Raw genomic sequence first — 14,934 nt, 5'->3', positions numbered from 1 at the left:
CCTAAAGTTATTTTTATATTATAAATTTCAAACTCCCTAGCAAGGGATGTGAAAACTAACCAGCTAAATATTTATTCAACTTCAAAGGATGGACTTATGTATGGTTGTCGTAATTGTCCCACTTTCCTCTAAAGCCCGAGTTTGATGTCCTCGCCTATGTGATATGGATCAAATGAGAAGACGGTACAAAATAATTGGGTCTCCTCCAGGCAGTATCACAGACTTGGCCTCTGATATTACGAAAACACTTGTTTTATTAAAATGAATACAACTCCAAACAGTATGAGGACATCTATAGTTGAAAAGGAAATGGGTGGTTTTCTACAGGAAACATCCCTGTTTTCCATGGGCCTTGTCATGAAGAAAATGTGGCTAGTGATTTCAAACATGTACTTCAAGAGTTACCTGTGAGATGGCTTTTAAAAATATTTAAACCATCAATGATTCAAGCAAGTAAGCTGGGGAAATAATGTAAAAACGTATACTTATAACACTACATTAGAAGATGTAGTTATCTACTTTGCACTTTGGAAATGAAAGAAACCAATTCTGTCCAGAGTCAATATCAGAAAGAGATATGGCTGCTTCCTACTCTTCTACACTTAGCAAAATTAATTTTTTTGATGTTCTCACTGCTGATATTCTTGAGTTAGGCAAATGAATCTAATAGGTTATTCTTGTTTTCAAAATAAGCTGCCTAAACAGTATTTTTTTAAACTTTCAGAAATGGAACATTTAACCTTTGAAAGGAACTTCGATTACTGATTATCTTGTCTAATGGCAGGTCAAAGATTGCTGAATTAAGGATTATTGCTTTTAAAAAGATAACTATCAGAAATAAATATGTAAGCTTAACTCAAATACTCATTTTTCACTCAATGCTACAATTTTTTATTCTCAAATCAAATCAAATGTTACCTTCAATTCTTGCCAGTTTACTGAGGTTTTTAATTATAAGAAGTTGGCCCGTTAACTCGAAATCAAGACAATAGCAATAGCCACATAAGCTTGTCTTATTTGGGCATTGAGCAGTAATACTGCTTTCTTGATAGGACTTAAGGCACTAAATGGTGGTAAAATAAACAAAAGTATGATGATTAACAACTTCTTTAGAATCCTAAAAAAGGAGATTATTTAGAAGGACACTAGTAAATCTTTTTCTCAAACAAATAAGGCATCCTGTTGGCAAACACAAATAAAACACATGTTGAACCTAATACATTCATTCACTGTCTCAGCTAAACTACTTGACACACTAGCTAAGCAAACAAAGGGAGCTACGATAGCAGGTGTACAGGTTGGAAAGGCACCAAGAGAGGGCTCTACAACTTCCAGTTCTAAGAGTCCGGTAAGCTGTGTTTAACACTGCATGCAGTCCAATTGTAAATTTTATTCTTTAAAATGTATATGTGGTTCGATTTTTGTTTCAACAAATCAGTTAATCAAGTGCTAGTTTAGTAAAAAATTTATTTTCATGAATCAGAATTACTGCAGTGTCTCACACAACCCCATTTATAAAGCTAAACTAATTCTAGTACTCGATGCATATTCTGGATAACACTGAAGCAAATCTGTATAAACAAAAATGGTAACCTCGAGATAGAATTCACAATAGAAATTCGATATATAACTAAGATTTACTGAAAATAATGAAAAGTGTAGTACAGATACATCAAACATAATTATAACCACAACATTTTCCTTGTGAAAAATACAACTATTAGTGAAATAAAATGTACAATTGAAAAATTTTCCAAAGGAAAAACAGTTTAAAGGAAAATACTTTTCTTTGAGATAGGGAAAATAGTATGTCATTGTTTTTTTATCACAATATAATTTGACACAAAAAGCAGTCATAGAATTGCACCAATTCCACATCCAGTTTCCTGAACATGTTAAGAGTAAAAGGAGTTCGTAAAGCAGAATGCAGTTTCTGAATTTCATATTTTAAATTGATGATATTCTCATACAGAATGTCATAGCACACCAGACATGTTTACATAATGTACAATACTTTGTGTTGTGGCCAGACATGAACACAAACATGATTTCTGCCACCTTTCTTTCATTCTGGTGTTTAGTCAGAGTCAGGAAAAAATAATCAAGCTACTTAAGTGTTATCTCTCTAGCAATAAAGAAAAATTATATTTAGTGCATGCTTCATCATTTGTCAAAAAACATCTGTGAAAATAAAACTCAGTTACCCAATGGTTTATAAAATAGAAAAATCATTCATTAGGATAAAAATGTGGTGGGATTTAGGTCCATTTCCGAAGGACTGACTCCCTTGGCAGCACCACTGTCCTTTAGCAGAGGTCATGAGGCAGCCTCCATAATCACAGCAGGGTTGCCTGCAGGAGACCACTGCTTGACACTTGATTATCTGAGGCCCTACAGCCTCTGTGATCACCCCCCTGCCCTCCACCATCCATTTCATTAGTGCTATAAAGTAGATGGAATTTTTGTGAAAATGTTAGGAACATTTCTGCTGTACATGATTTAGAAGTTCTCCAAATTTTTCAAATAGGTCTTCTACCCATTTCACATTTTTCATACAAAGTTGAACAATTTCTTCTTGTCCTAAATCTTCATTTTTTTTCTGCACAGAAGAAATCTAAAATAAAGAGAATCGCTACATTAGCTTATACTTATTTATCACTTTATAAGCTCTTCAGAAAGGCTTACTATTTCTATATCCTGAATGAAAAGAGGATTTACTAATTCACCAAGTACTGATCTTTTTAAAAATACATCCATGGAAAATGATTATTTGATATAAATTTGGATGAGGTCTAATCCTATCATTTTTGGCTCCATGGGGGCAGGGAAGAAGGCTAAGAAAAGTGGTTCAGTATTCTCACTTCCTTTCAATTGTGTTAAAAGCAGAATGACAAAATTTGAGTTCAATTCTTCATTTCAGAGCATTGTAAAACCAAGTCAATATATTTTGCATGACCATCTTTACTAAATATAGGTTAGCTTTATGAATATTGTTTCATACCAGACCATTATCAAATATATCAGGTAGATGTATCATCTTAACCCTTTTTAATTAAAAAACTAATAATGCTAGTTAAAAAAAGGTAGTACTGTCTCCAACCATTTAAATTGAGGAAATTAATCCTTATATGCCATCTACAAAGTGGTATTATTGTCATACATAATTTCTGAGCAACTTAAATGATACTTAAAAGCTATAATTAAATTTTAACTATTATTTCTTCACACCAAAACCCCATTTTTCTGCAGTTACATGGGATAGGGCCATTTTAGTGATAAGAAAGACAGCAAGATATCAAAGCAGAGACTAAAATGAATTAAAACAGGGTCAGTATACATTATGAGAGAAAGTACAGTAAGTACCATATTATGTCACTGTAAAGCAAGCATTAACAGCTTAAAAACATTACCACTTACAGCTCTGAAAAGTCGTGAGCCTCAAAGGTTTGAGCACAACACAAAGAGAGGCTCAGATTAATAAATTTTCTAATTATTTACAAGAAAATATAGACTTTTAAATAATTCTCTTTAAAACATTAAATTTCCTTAAAGTTTGGAAAAACATACATTTTCTTTTTTAAATAAGTGAAAAAAGAATTACCTCATCTTTACATATCAGATAAACATGATATTTATAATGATGGAGTGAATGATACAAAGAATACAACTGTATTTTCTCTGGATCAACAGCAAACTCCTATAAAAAGAAAAGAGTTTATAGACATATGTATTTCATGGAGCATCTGAACTAAGATTAGTTTTACAAAAGTACTAGACCAAGTCTCAATGGAAATCTTAAGTGACTTGAATGACTAGATATTAGCTGGTATTAATAAAGTATTATTAACAAGAGGCTTGTTCAAAATAAGAATTTAAATTGTAATTTTAAAATCTTCATTCTTTTTCTTGAATATAAATATATACTATTTCAAAAGACTTAAACAATATAGAAAAATTTAAATAGTAAACATGACTCATGAAGTAAAAGAACCCTATAATCTCTTGCTTCAGAGATAAATAACAAGGTTAACAGAATGTTACATATTCTTCCCTTATAACACATATCAACACTAATTTTGTAGTGGAAGTGAATCATACCATACAGATTGTTCTGCAATTATATTTTTTATAACTTGTTTTTTACCTAACTAAACCTTGGATATCTATTTATTACATATATCACCCCTTAATATAAATTATATGACGGTAGAGATTTTTGACCATTTCTCACTATTGTATTCCTAGTACTTAGAACCGTATTTGGCGTACTATAGGCATTAAAAAACTTTTTTTTTTTTTTTTTACACCTACAGCACCTGGTCTTCCCAGGTGGTCTTCTATCCAAGTACTAATCAGGCTCGACCTGCTTAGCTTCCGAGATCAGACGGAATTGGGCTTGTTCAGTAAAAAACTTTTTTATTGAAAGAAAGAATGAATCTATCTCTTTTTAAAAAGTGAATAGTATTGTATTAACTGGGTGGCTCTTTATTTATCCAGCCTCACACTGGTGATACATAACTAGATTGTTCTTACAAATAATTCTGCAATTAGGAAAGGCATGTTTTTATGCATTTATGAATGTACTTCTACAGAATATATTTTTCTGTATCAATGAACAATTGATATGTTGCTAAACTGTTTTCCAAAAATGCGGTAATTTAGAACATCGTAAAAAATGAATGAATTCCAGTTTTAAGAATTTTGCAGATATATAATCAATATGGAATCTTACAGAATATGTGTTGTATGTATGTACTTGTTTATCTGAATGCATTTGTATCCAATGACAAAAAAACTGTAAAAATATAACTACAAGCATGGGATGATTCCCTGTTTATTAGCCTATTCAAAAACTTTGTGAGCACTCACAATATGCCAGATACTATGCTAGACAGTGGAGAAAAACAAAGAATTAAGACTGAATCCCTGCTTCTTAGGCCAGTGCTGCTCATTCCTACTTGAAAAAACTTCACATTTACCAACAATATAGTAAAATATTTGCTTTTTTTCAGTGTTTTAAGTTGGAATTATAGTAACTGGAAGAGATATAATTACATCAATCAATATATACTTACTTGTGCAGATTTAGTGGTTGTTTTAGAAGTCCTTAGAGTTTTCTTATTATAAGCTTTGCCGTTCATTTTGATTTTAGAAATAGCAGATCCCCCACTTTTTGCTTTAGAGTCTCGAGTAATTATTGTTAGTTCAGGAAAACTTTCCAAAGCGTTCTTTAAAATAAAGCAAAAATAATAGACTGACATCAGAAGGAAAACTAATCTAAACTACTTCCAGTTATTCAAATTTTATTTTTACTTATTTATTCATTTATTTTTTATAGCAGAAAAGAATAGCTTTATTAGAAGGGAAAGTAAAGCAACAGTACACTTCCAGACGTGGAAGCGGGCCTGAGCAAAAGAAGAGTGGCTCAGAGGGCTCAAGGGCCTCAAATTTTATTTAAAAAATATAGAAATGTATGCATACATGTACATATACACACAAATATATGTGGGGAGTGTGGTAAATACATACACTATACACACACACAGGGTGTTAAACATGACCAAATTCTTTGTATCTCCTCTCATTAAGATGTGGAATCTAACTAGACTTATTGTGGTGATCATTTTGCAATATCTACATATATTGAATCATTATTGTTGTACACCTGAAACTAATATAATGTGTGTCAATTATACCTCAGTGAAAAAAAGTGGAATCTATTTCCCCATCCTTTGAATCTGGGCCAACCTTATGACTTACTTTAAGCAGCAGCACGTGATGCTGTAGGGAACCCCTGAATGACACAGAAGTCTGTGTAGTAATGTCTTCCTGGTTTCAAGGTAGGGGAAAGAGGACCATATACAGATGCTCTTCGAGTCACAATGGGGTTGTGTCCTGAGAAACCCATGTTAAGTTGAAAATGTCATAATTTGAAAATTCATTTAATATTACACTATAGAGTATCGTTGTCCGCCCTCACGATTGCATAGCTGGCTGGGAACTGTGGCTTGCTACTGCTGTCCAGCATCACAAGAGAGTGTCATACTACATATCACTAGCTCAGGAAAATATCAAAATTCAAAATCTGAAGTACAGTTTCTACTGAATGAATACATACCATTTTTGCACCACCTTAAAGTCAAGAAATTGTTAAGTTGAACCATTGTAAATTGGAGACCATCTGTATATGTTTCTTTAAAGCTCTACCAATTAAACCACTGTTAACACCCTGAAACTTGGCCTACCCCTGCTATAAAAGAATTCATCTGCTCCTCAAGATGAAGACAGAGGAAGACAAGAAGCACTGTTATGTTCCTCTGGCTTCCCCACTTCTCTTGCTTCTTTTGACTATAGGAAAAGCATTTGTGACTTAAGAGTGTAGAACAGCTTGATGAGTTTCCTGACCACAGTAACAGAGTAGTTAGTTACCACTGATATCTGGTGGCCGTGTGGCAGAACCACTTCCAGTCCATTCTTTAAAAGCCTCTGGCATAATCTGCCCTTACCTTCTTGGCAAACCATCCTTACATGAAAAGCTACAAACAATAACTGAATGATATTTGTAGCTAAAATTAACTAGTTTGAATATTTTTTAAAAAAACTGAGTTACTAGTATCATTTACAGTTTTGATACTAAAGGGTTCAAGTGTTCTCATTATTTTTTCCCCATTTATTACACAGAATGTAGTTTTCATTTGATAAGCTCCACTGTTTTATAAACACTTACAACCTTTAAGGCCACTCTTTTCCAAACCCTGTATGAGTTCCAAAGCACCTGGTATTGTGACCCCCAAAACACTGCATTTTTAAACATAACCTAATATTTTTAAACTTAAGAATAGGAGCGAACTAAGTTTCATTCGATAGAAACAATAGAATTTGGGCCATTTCCTACCAAAGTAAATTGCCATTAATTTCTAGCTTCATTTTCTTAGATTATTTATGCTTTTATTACAGACTTTCGCACTTTCCATATAAAACGTGCCCAGGCTTGAAAAATTTTGGACCCAGAATTACTTTTTACAACAAATGAAATTTAAAGACAAAAAACTGATTCTCCATTTGGAAACAATGAGCACTAGGTTGATGAAGATGAAAAGAGAAAATTTAAATGATCTTTCTAATAAGTACAAGAAGCTAAAGATGATTGAAGTACACAGATTTTCAGGGAAAACTAGAACATCATTTAGTTCAAATGGCTTTAGGATTCCTAAAATTACCAAGATCATTACAGGAAGTGGTGCTAATTATTTCTAAAGAATAGAATATATTTTATAATCTGTTTATAATATTTAACATTAAATCATTCTAACTTTTATATTTTGGATTTGTAATACAAATTGCTATAGATGAAAATTATCAAAATTAGTAACTATAATTTCAAAATTAGAAATTTAATGTTTCCTCTGTGAAAGTAAGAAACTATTGTATAAGCTTTAAAGATTAACTGAGTCTATAAAATTCCAAGTTGTGTCTATTTTAATACAAGTTATTAGAGAACTGGTTTGACATTTTAAAAATGGTTAGCCAAAACTGTGTTATTAAGATTTAATAACTCTTTAAGAAAACATACATCTAAGACAGTCTCCTGTCTCTAGAAAATACGGTGTTTCTCATAGGAATATTTCATATGAAGATAGCATTTAAGAGGAAAATACTTGACTAGTAGTCAGTTGACCAAATTCTTAGTAATGGGCTTCTTATTAGCTTCTGACTTTTTTTTTTCTTTGCAAGTGCAAGTCAGCAAAAAATGTAGAGTTTGGTGTCATTTAACTTCAAACTCAATCTCAGAGCCTTAATTTTTCACCTAGTCAGTTTTCACTTTTATGCAGAGTTCAGATAAAACAAGGATGTGAAAAAGCTACACAAATTACCCAAAGGAGTTGAAAATGTACATCCACACAAAAATCTGCACATGGATGTATATAGCAGCTTTACTGATAATTGCCTGGGGAGGTTGTACACGTGTGGGGACAGGAGACATGGAAACTCTGTACTTTCTGCCCAATTTTGCTGTGAAGCTAAAACTTCTCTAAAAAAAATTATATTAATAAACTATACTAATGTATAAAAAAATTTCTCCCAAGATGTACAGACTCAAGTGATTCTAGATGTTATATGTTACACTCTTAATTAAGAAAAAGCTGGAGATTTTTTGGCTACTAAATACCTTCTGTGATAAATTTTCTGACTTTAGACTAGCTTACTGTTGTTCTATATTTCAGGTAACACCAAAAACAATTTATAGTGCCAAGATATATTAACGCATATAATTAGATATATATCTCCTGCCATTATGTGAGGATTAATTTTTCCTCAGATATTAGGTAAATGAGGCAAGTAAGGGGAATTTTGATAACTGCTAAGAAGAGGCTGATTCTAATTATAGAGGAAATGGGAAAATTTTGAAAAGGTTTAAAAGTAAAGATTGGACTATATTGGTAGTTTAAAGGAAGTACTTTGAAAACATTTGGCAATTATTATATAGAAGGAATAAAAGATGAATATGAAAGCCTGAAAAATGAATTTAAGCAGAGAAAAATAAATGATTAATACTAAGAATGTGCTTAATAAAATGACAAGCTAAACACTCATAATAAATAACACTCAAATTTTTATTGAATAGAAAACTTTATAAAATGGATAATGACTCATAAATTTTCCTTCCTATTATATTTAAGACCATGACTGCCAGAGTTTGCTAATAAATCATCTGAAAGAAATACCTTGAATGACTGATCCAAATGAAGATTCAAAAGAAGTCTCTTTCGGTTATCATTCAGCATGCTATCTATTTTTTTCATATGAGGCAAAAGTAGCTCATCTAAAACAAGATAAAAATTTATTGTTAACAGGATAAACTATCAACACAAAAACTGAAAAATCGATCTTTTCCTCATAACATTAATATATTAAGACATTAAATTCATTGGCTTATGTAAAAGTACTGCTTTTAAAATACTGGACATGAAACTTTCTAAACAAAAGCTAACTTGAAAAGTAGGTTTATAATAGCCGAATGAGAAAGAAACAGTATAGCATGATAGGATCAAAAATCCTAGGTTGAACCTTGTCTCTGCCACCAGAATTGATTGATGGCAGCGATGTGAAGAGTGGACAAACTGCCAGATTTCTCCAGATCTCATTTATCATCCGAACAATGATAGTATTACAGCATATAAATTTATCTAACATTATGAAATTTTGTTAAATACAGAGTATGATATTCTTAATTCACTGTAGTTTAGGGCAAAGAAAAAGGGGAAGAAAAATGATCAAAAACACAAGAGAAGAGGCAACATAGTTATTTTAGAAAATGGGAGAGTATAACAAAGATTCCTACCCAAAACTTTTGCTTTCTTTTTTATCCCTCTGAACTTTAAGCTTTTTTAAGAAAAGCACTTTCAGAGTATAATATAATTGTATGAATTTGTTCAAATATTCATACAATTCATGAAAAGATATGACCATTTTATAGATTCAACATATATTATGACTTTGTTAACTGACAATGTATAGGTATATATTGCAAATACCATATATGAGACATGTAACCAAAAGACAAGAATAAAAAAGATCAAGAAAGTACTACCAAGAAAGTACTACTTAGTGACTGTACCATTGCTTTTCTCTAAGGCTTGCATTGTGTCAGGGTCCAAAGCAATGCTAACAAGCAATTCCATGTAACTCTTAAAGGTTTCCTTCATTGCTCTTGTGTTCAAAAAACGAGTGACAAAGGGAGCTGGAGGATCAAATTCTGGGAGGGAGAAAAGACGAAAAATTAAATATTCCTGACAACTTTAAAAACATGTTACTCTTTAACAAGAGCCTACAAACAGATAAAAGGTTGTAGATAAAATTTCTCAAATTAAGGTTCTCCTACTCTGCCTTTGAAAACACCTCAGGTAAGAGATTCTCAAAGATGGTTTGCACATCACATCCACTGGAAAACTTCTAAAACGACATTAAAAACTAGATTGCTGGACTTATTAAAACAGAATCTTGGGTGGGTGGGTGGTACTGGCAATGAAGTTTAAATATTATTTATACTCTGAAGGTGGCTCTGAAGCCCAGCACCAGCCCAGCATTTGGAAACATCAGCCTCACAGGAACCTGATTCTCCTCCCCCAACCCCACTACAGACATCTGCTGGTAGGTTGTGCTGTTCCAGAACGTTTCTCTATATTGAGGCAGTAAAGAAATCGTAAGACGGCCAATGTATGAGTTAGTAGATATCTCTTCTTTTCACTTCTACACTTAAATTACTGTAAAATTCTAGTCTAGAGTCAAGACATAATAAAAAAATTTTTTAATGTAAACAGCCTGTGCATAGAAATAATTTTACTCAAATTCAGTGGCAAGAACTGCAAGATTAGAAGTGGGTTTCAATTTTGACTTTTTTTCATTCAAATATATAACTATTATCATAGCTTTTAACAGCAGTTGTTACCGTATGGTCTAAGAACCCTACGACCCTTTCAGGGGTCTCTCATGTCAAAATAAGAGACCCCTGAAAATAACAACAGTAAGATATTATATACCTTTTTTACTCAGTTGACATGTGTAAAAGTAATGTTGGGTAAAACTGCTGATGCCTTATATAGCATGAATCAAGGCAGTGACACTGAACTCTACTTGTAGCCATATATTTTGCCATGACTTTATCATCTCAGTGTTATGATTTTGAGGGGAGGAAAAAAATATAATGTCATGTAAGTCATAAAGCAGTAAAAATAATTAATTGTATTAAGTATTTCTTCTTGAGTAAATGTCTTAATAGTATGATGAAATGAGAGGTACATATAAAGCACTTCTGCTATGAAGTATGATGGTTATCTCCAGGAAGATCATCCATGCAACTGTTTGAGTTATAAACTAGATACTTTTCCCCTTATGGGACACCATTTTTATTTGAAAGAATGACTGACAGGCACACTATGCCTATTCAGACTTGCATATTTGGCAGACATTTTCTTAAAAATTAATGAAGTGAATCTGTCACTTTAAGGAAAACAAGTAACAGTATGTATTGCCAATGACAAAATTTGAAGTTTCAAATGAAAATCAGAATTCTGAAACTTAATATATAAAAAGAAAAAAAAAATTAGAATTCTGGAAAACATGTATCTACCACTATGAGTTTGACAATGTCCCAATACTTAAAGACTTTATCAATGAGATAAAGTCTTTAAGTATTAAGTGGTGGTATTAATAAATATTTTTTTTTGACACTGTAAAAATGTATGACCTAAATGTAACAGCCAGAACCATGAAATTTTTACAAGAAAATATATGACACTGAAAGCATGGGCTATAAAAGAAAAAAATAGTTAAATTTGGCTTCATCAGAATTTCAAACCTTTGTTCTTCAAAAGACACTATCAAGAAAGTGAAATGTCAACCTGTAGAGTGGAAGAAAATATTTTCAAATCATATATGAAGGGTTTAACACCTAGAATATATAAGGAACAACAACTCAAGAATGACAGGAAAAATGACCCAATTAAAAAAATGGGCAAAGGATCTGAATAGACATTTCTCTAAAGAAGATAAGCAAATGTCCAGTTAAGTACATGAAAAGATGCTCAAGATCACTGATCATTAGAGAAATACAAATCGAAGCCACAATAAGACACCATTTCACACCTGCTATATTTAAAAAAAAAAAAGGGGGCTGGTGAGGATATAAAGAACTGGAATCCCCATGCATTGCTCATAGGAATGTAAAATGGAGGGAGCATGGTGGAAAACAGTTTGGTGGTTCCTCAAAAATTATAAACATATAATTATATGACTCAGCAATTCCATTCCTAGGTAATACCCTAAAGAACTGAAAGCAAAGACACAAACAGATATTTTTATGCCAATGTTCACTGTAGCATTATTTATAAGAGCCAAAAGGTGGAACAACCCAAGTGTCCATCAATAGATAAGATAAACAAAATGAACATACAAGGGATAAACTTAAAATGGAATAGTATTCATTCAATAAAAAGGAATAAGGTTCTAATATATGTGAACCTTGAAATCATTATATATGAAATAAGCCAGATACACTTATATAAGATATTTAGAATAGGCAAGTTCATGAAGACAGTAGCTGGGGGAAGGGGAGAATGGGGAGTTATTGCTTAATAGTTACAACTTTTCTGTTTGGGGTGATGAAAAAGTTCTGGAAATAGTTGTGATACTTGTACAATATGAACATAATGCTACAAAGAGCTCACTTAAAAATAGTTAAAATGGCAAAATTTGTTATATATTTTACAAATTTTTAAAATATAGAAAAAGAAACAATATGTATACCAATGAACAAATATTTTCACATAACTAATGAATGTTATAAAATCATTCATAGAAGTTATATTCAAAGAACAAGATAAACCCATAGATTTTAATGTAACAAGCATGAAAAGTTGAAGAAACTATTATTTGTCAAGTTTATCAAGTAAAATCTTTGAGTATCAAATAAAAATATCCATAATTATCTGAAAAGGTAATTTAAATACTCCTCCCTTTCTCAACTACATATATAAGCAAGGCTGGGTTTTCTTCATATATTTTAACCAAAATAATGTATAATAAATTGAATGTAGAAGCATACATGAAAATGCTACTCTTTTAAATACTGTTTATGAAAATAGTTGTTAAAAAAACTTATGTTAATATCTAATTAAGTATTTTTTAAATTTCTGTTTTAATTGATATTTGGTAATATCAATAGATATAGCTCACAGAAACAAGTGTCTTGGAATCTTCAATAAATTTGAAGATTATAAAGAAGTTCTGAAACAAACAGTTTGGAAACCACCAGCCTATAAATCTATATTTATTATCAATATTTGCCTTCTTTTCAAGAAGCACTAAAAATGTTTACCTAATTATTAGTGACACCTAGTGGTAACTCAAGTTACCAATGAAAAAACTTTTTTCTTGTCCTTTGAGGAAGCTGTATAATTGAGAGCAAACTCAGAACCCAAACCTCTCTATTCTAAATGGTAGGTAGGAATGCTAACTGCAAAAATTATGTATAATGTCTTCTATATATACTCAAAGCACTGAATTTCTTTATAAATTCTAATGAGCACACGTCTAAACAACCATTCCTAAGTAGCTTTCAAAAACAATACATTTGAAGTTGGCTTCCAAACTGAAGAATTTTTATTATGATTCTATTCCAATAATCTCTTAAGATGATATTTGTAACATCAGAAACCATTCTGGGCATCAACCTCAACAGTACCCCCAACACCCAATGCATCATTCAAGTTCTGCCAAGATTACATCCTGAATTTCTCAAACGTGTCCTCTCTCCTCCATCCCTGCTGCTACAACTTAGGTTCAGACTTGTAATTTATATCTGAACTATGATGTCTTATCATTCAAATTCACATTTCACCATGTTGTTCCCTACTTAAATCCTTCCAAGGACTCTCCTTTGCTTACAGGATCCCAAGCTTTTTAGCTTTATGTAGCATGACATACACAGCCTTCCATCAACCTTTCATCTTTTCCTGCCTACCTTCAACTTTATGTTCTAGAATGGTCAGCAAACATTTTCTGTAAAAGGCCAGATGGTAAATATTTGAGGCTTTAATAGTCATGTGCTATCTGTAACAACTACTCAAATCTGCCATTGTAGTCGGGATGCAACTATAAAAAATACGTAAATGAATCAGTGTTCTAATAAAACTTTATAAGAATAGGCTACAGATCAGATTTGGTCCACTGACCATAGTTTGCCACCTCTATACTAGACTACTAAAATAATTGAAATTTCTTGCATATATTATACGGTAAGTCTGATGGCTAATGGAATGTGTGCTGGTATATATTTATGTTTTACAACTATCTCAAGTTTTATTTCTAATAAAATAAATTTATCTATAACTACATAAATGTTCTTTGGTGTCTTCAACAGTTTTTAAGAGTATACAAGGGTTCTAAAATAAAAAAAAAATTGATAGCTGCTGATATATTTTAGCCTTTTCATTTTATAAAGAGAACTAAGGCTTTTTATAAAAGAGAGGTTTCCTAGCTTAGACATGGGCAACTGGTTGGCTAGTGGCTGTATGCATTATAGTATATAACATATTATATAATACACAGTATAGTAGTATGCATTCTATAATTGATAAATATTCCACATATATGGAAGTATACATTATTACATATGTTACTATATGTAGTTTCAGAGCTGCAGCTTCCTAGGCATGTTTTACTCTTTTCTTCTAGCATACACACAAACTCAGAAATTTAGAACTAGAGGACTCTTAGTAAATCATCTGATCTAATCCTTATCCTACCTAAAGAAGTGAGATAACTGGAATTTCTAAGGGTAGAACTCATACAGGTCTTTGAGTTCACTGCTTTTTCTATTTTACAAAGCTGTATATGTGGGCAAACTGTGCTCAGGGAAAGTGAATTTATTTTTATAAAAGTCTAAGCAGAATTTAGGTAGATAAATCTCCTCCAAAATAAATAAATCTTGAATCGTCAGCATCACTGTTCCTCTCCATTCATGGAGATAATCTAAAGTAATCAAGGTATTCATTTCATGGAGAACTCACCCTCATCACTACTAGTAGAATGGATCTCAGGAGATGAGTCAGATTGGGATGATGAAAATTCTTCTTTCCATTTCTTCCGTTTCTTTGGTGGTGGCTCAGCCTTTACTTTTAGCTGTTTACCTTTGGGTTTCATGGAAGGGGCTTTTGTAGTTGTAGTTTTTGGTGTTGGAAGATCAGAAGTTTTACTGCTACTACTTGGCTTAGCCTGAACAGTTCTGCAGTGTTATAAACAGACTTCGATGCCCCAATGACTTCTAATCTCGCTAATAGGTAACTTAAAAAAAAAAAAAGAAGGAAGGAAGGAAGGAAAGAAAGAGAAAACAATGAAAAGCTGAGAGAGAGAGAAAGAGAAAGCAAGCGAGAG

At 32.0% G+C, this 14,934-nt stretch overlaps 1 protein-coding gene across 4 annotated transcripts in view; it reads right to left on the bottom strand.

Moving 5' to 3' along the window:
* Positions 1-864: 864 nt before the first annotated feature.
* QSER1 (glutamine and serine rich 1) overlaps positions 865-14,934 on the bottom strand; it is a 61,880-nt gene continuing 47,810 nt past the window's right edge. For all 4 annotated transcript variants that reach the window (XM_039866455.1, XM_039866445.1, XM_039866461.1 and 1 more), the window contains 6 exons: positions 14,571-14,785; positions 9,620-9,757; positions 8,727-8,824; positions 5,076-5,228; positions 3,602-3,697; positions 865-2,614 (listed from right to left, as the gene is read on the bottom strand). In XM_039866455.1, coding sequence (XP_039722389.1) covers positions 2,474-2,614; positions 3,602-3,697; positions 5,076-5,228; positions 8,727-8,824; positions 9,620-9,757; positions 14,571-14,785 — 841 coding nt within the window. In that variant the 3' untranslated portion in view covers positions 865-2,473. The remainder of the gene's footprint in view (positions 2,615-3,601; positions 3,698-5,075; positions 5,229-8,726; positions 8,825-9,619; positions 9,758-14,570; positions 14,786-14,934) is intronic.

This window comes from Pteropus medius, unplaced genomic scaffold, assembly GCF_902729225.1.
Source record: "Pteropus medius unplaced genomic scaffold, Ma_sr-lr_union100, whole genome shotgun sequence".
NCBI classification, from domain to species: Eukaryota; Metazoa; Chordata; class Mammalia; order Chiroptera; family Pteropodidae; genus Pteropus; species Pteropus medius.
The sequence above is the reverse complement of the archived record's forward strand: the minus strand, read 5'-3'. Positions and strand labels throughout refer to the sequence as shown.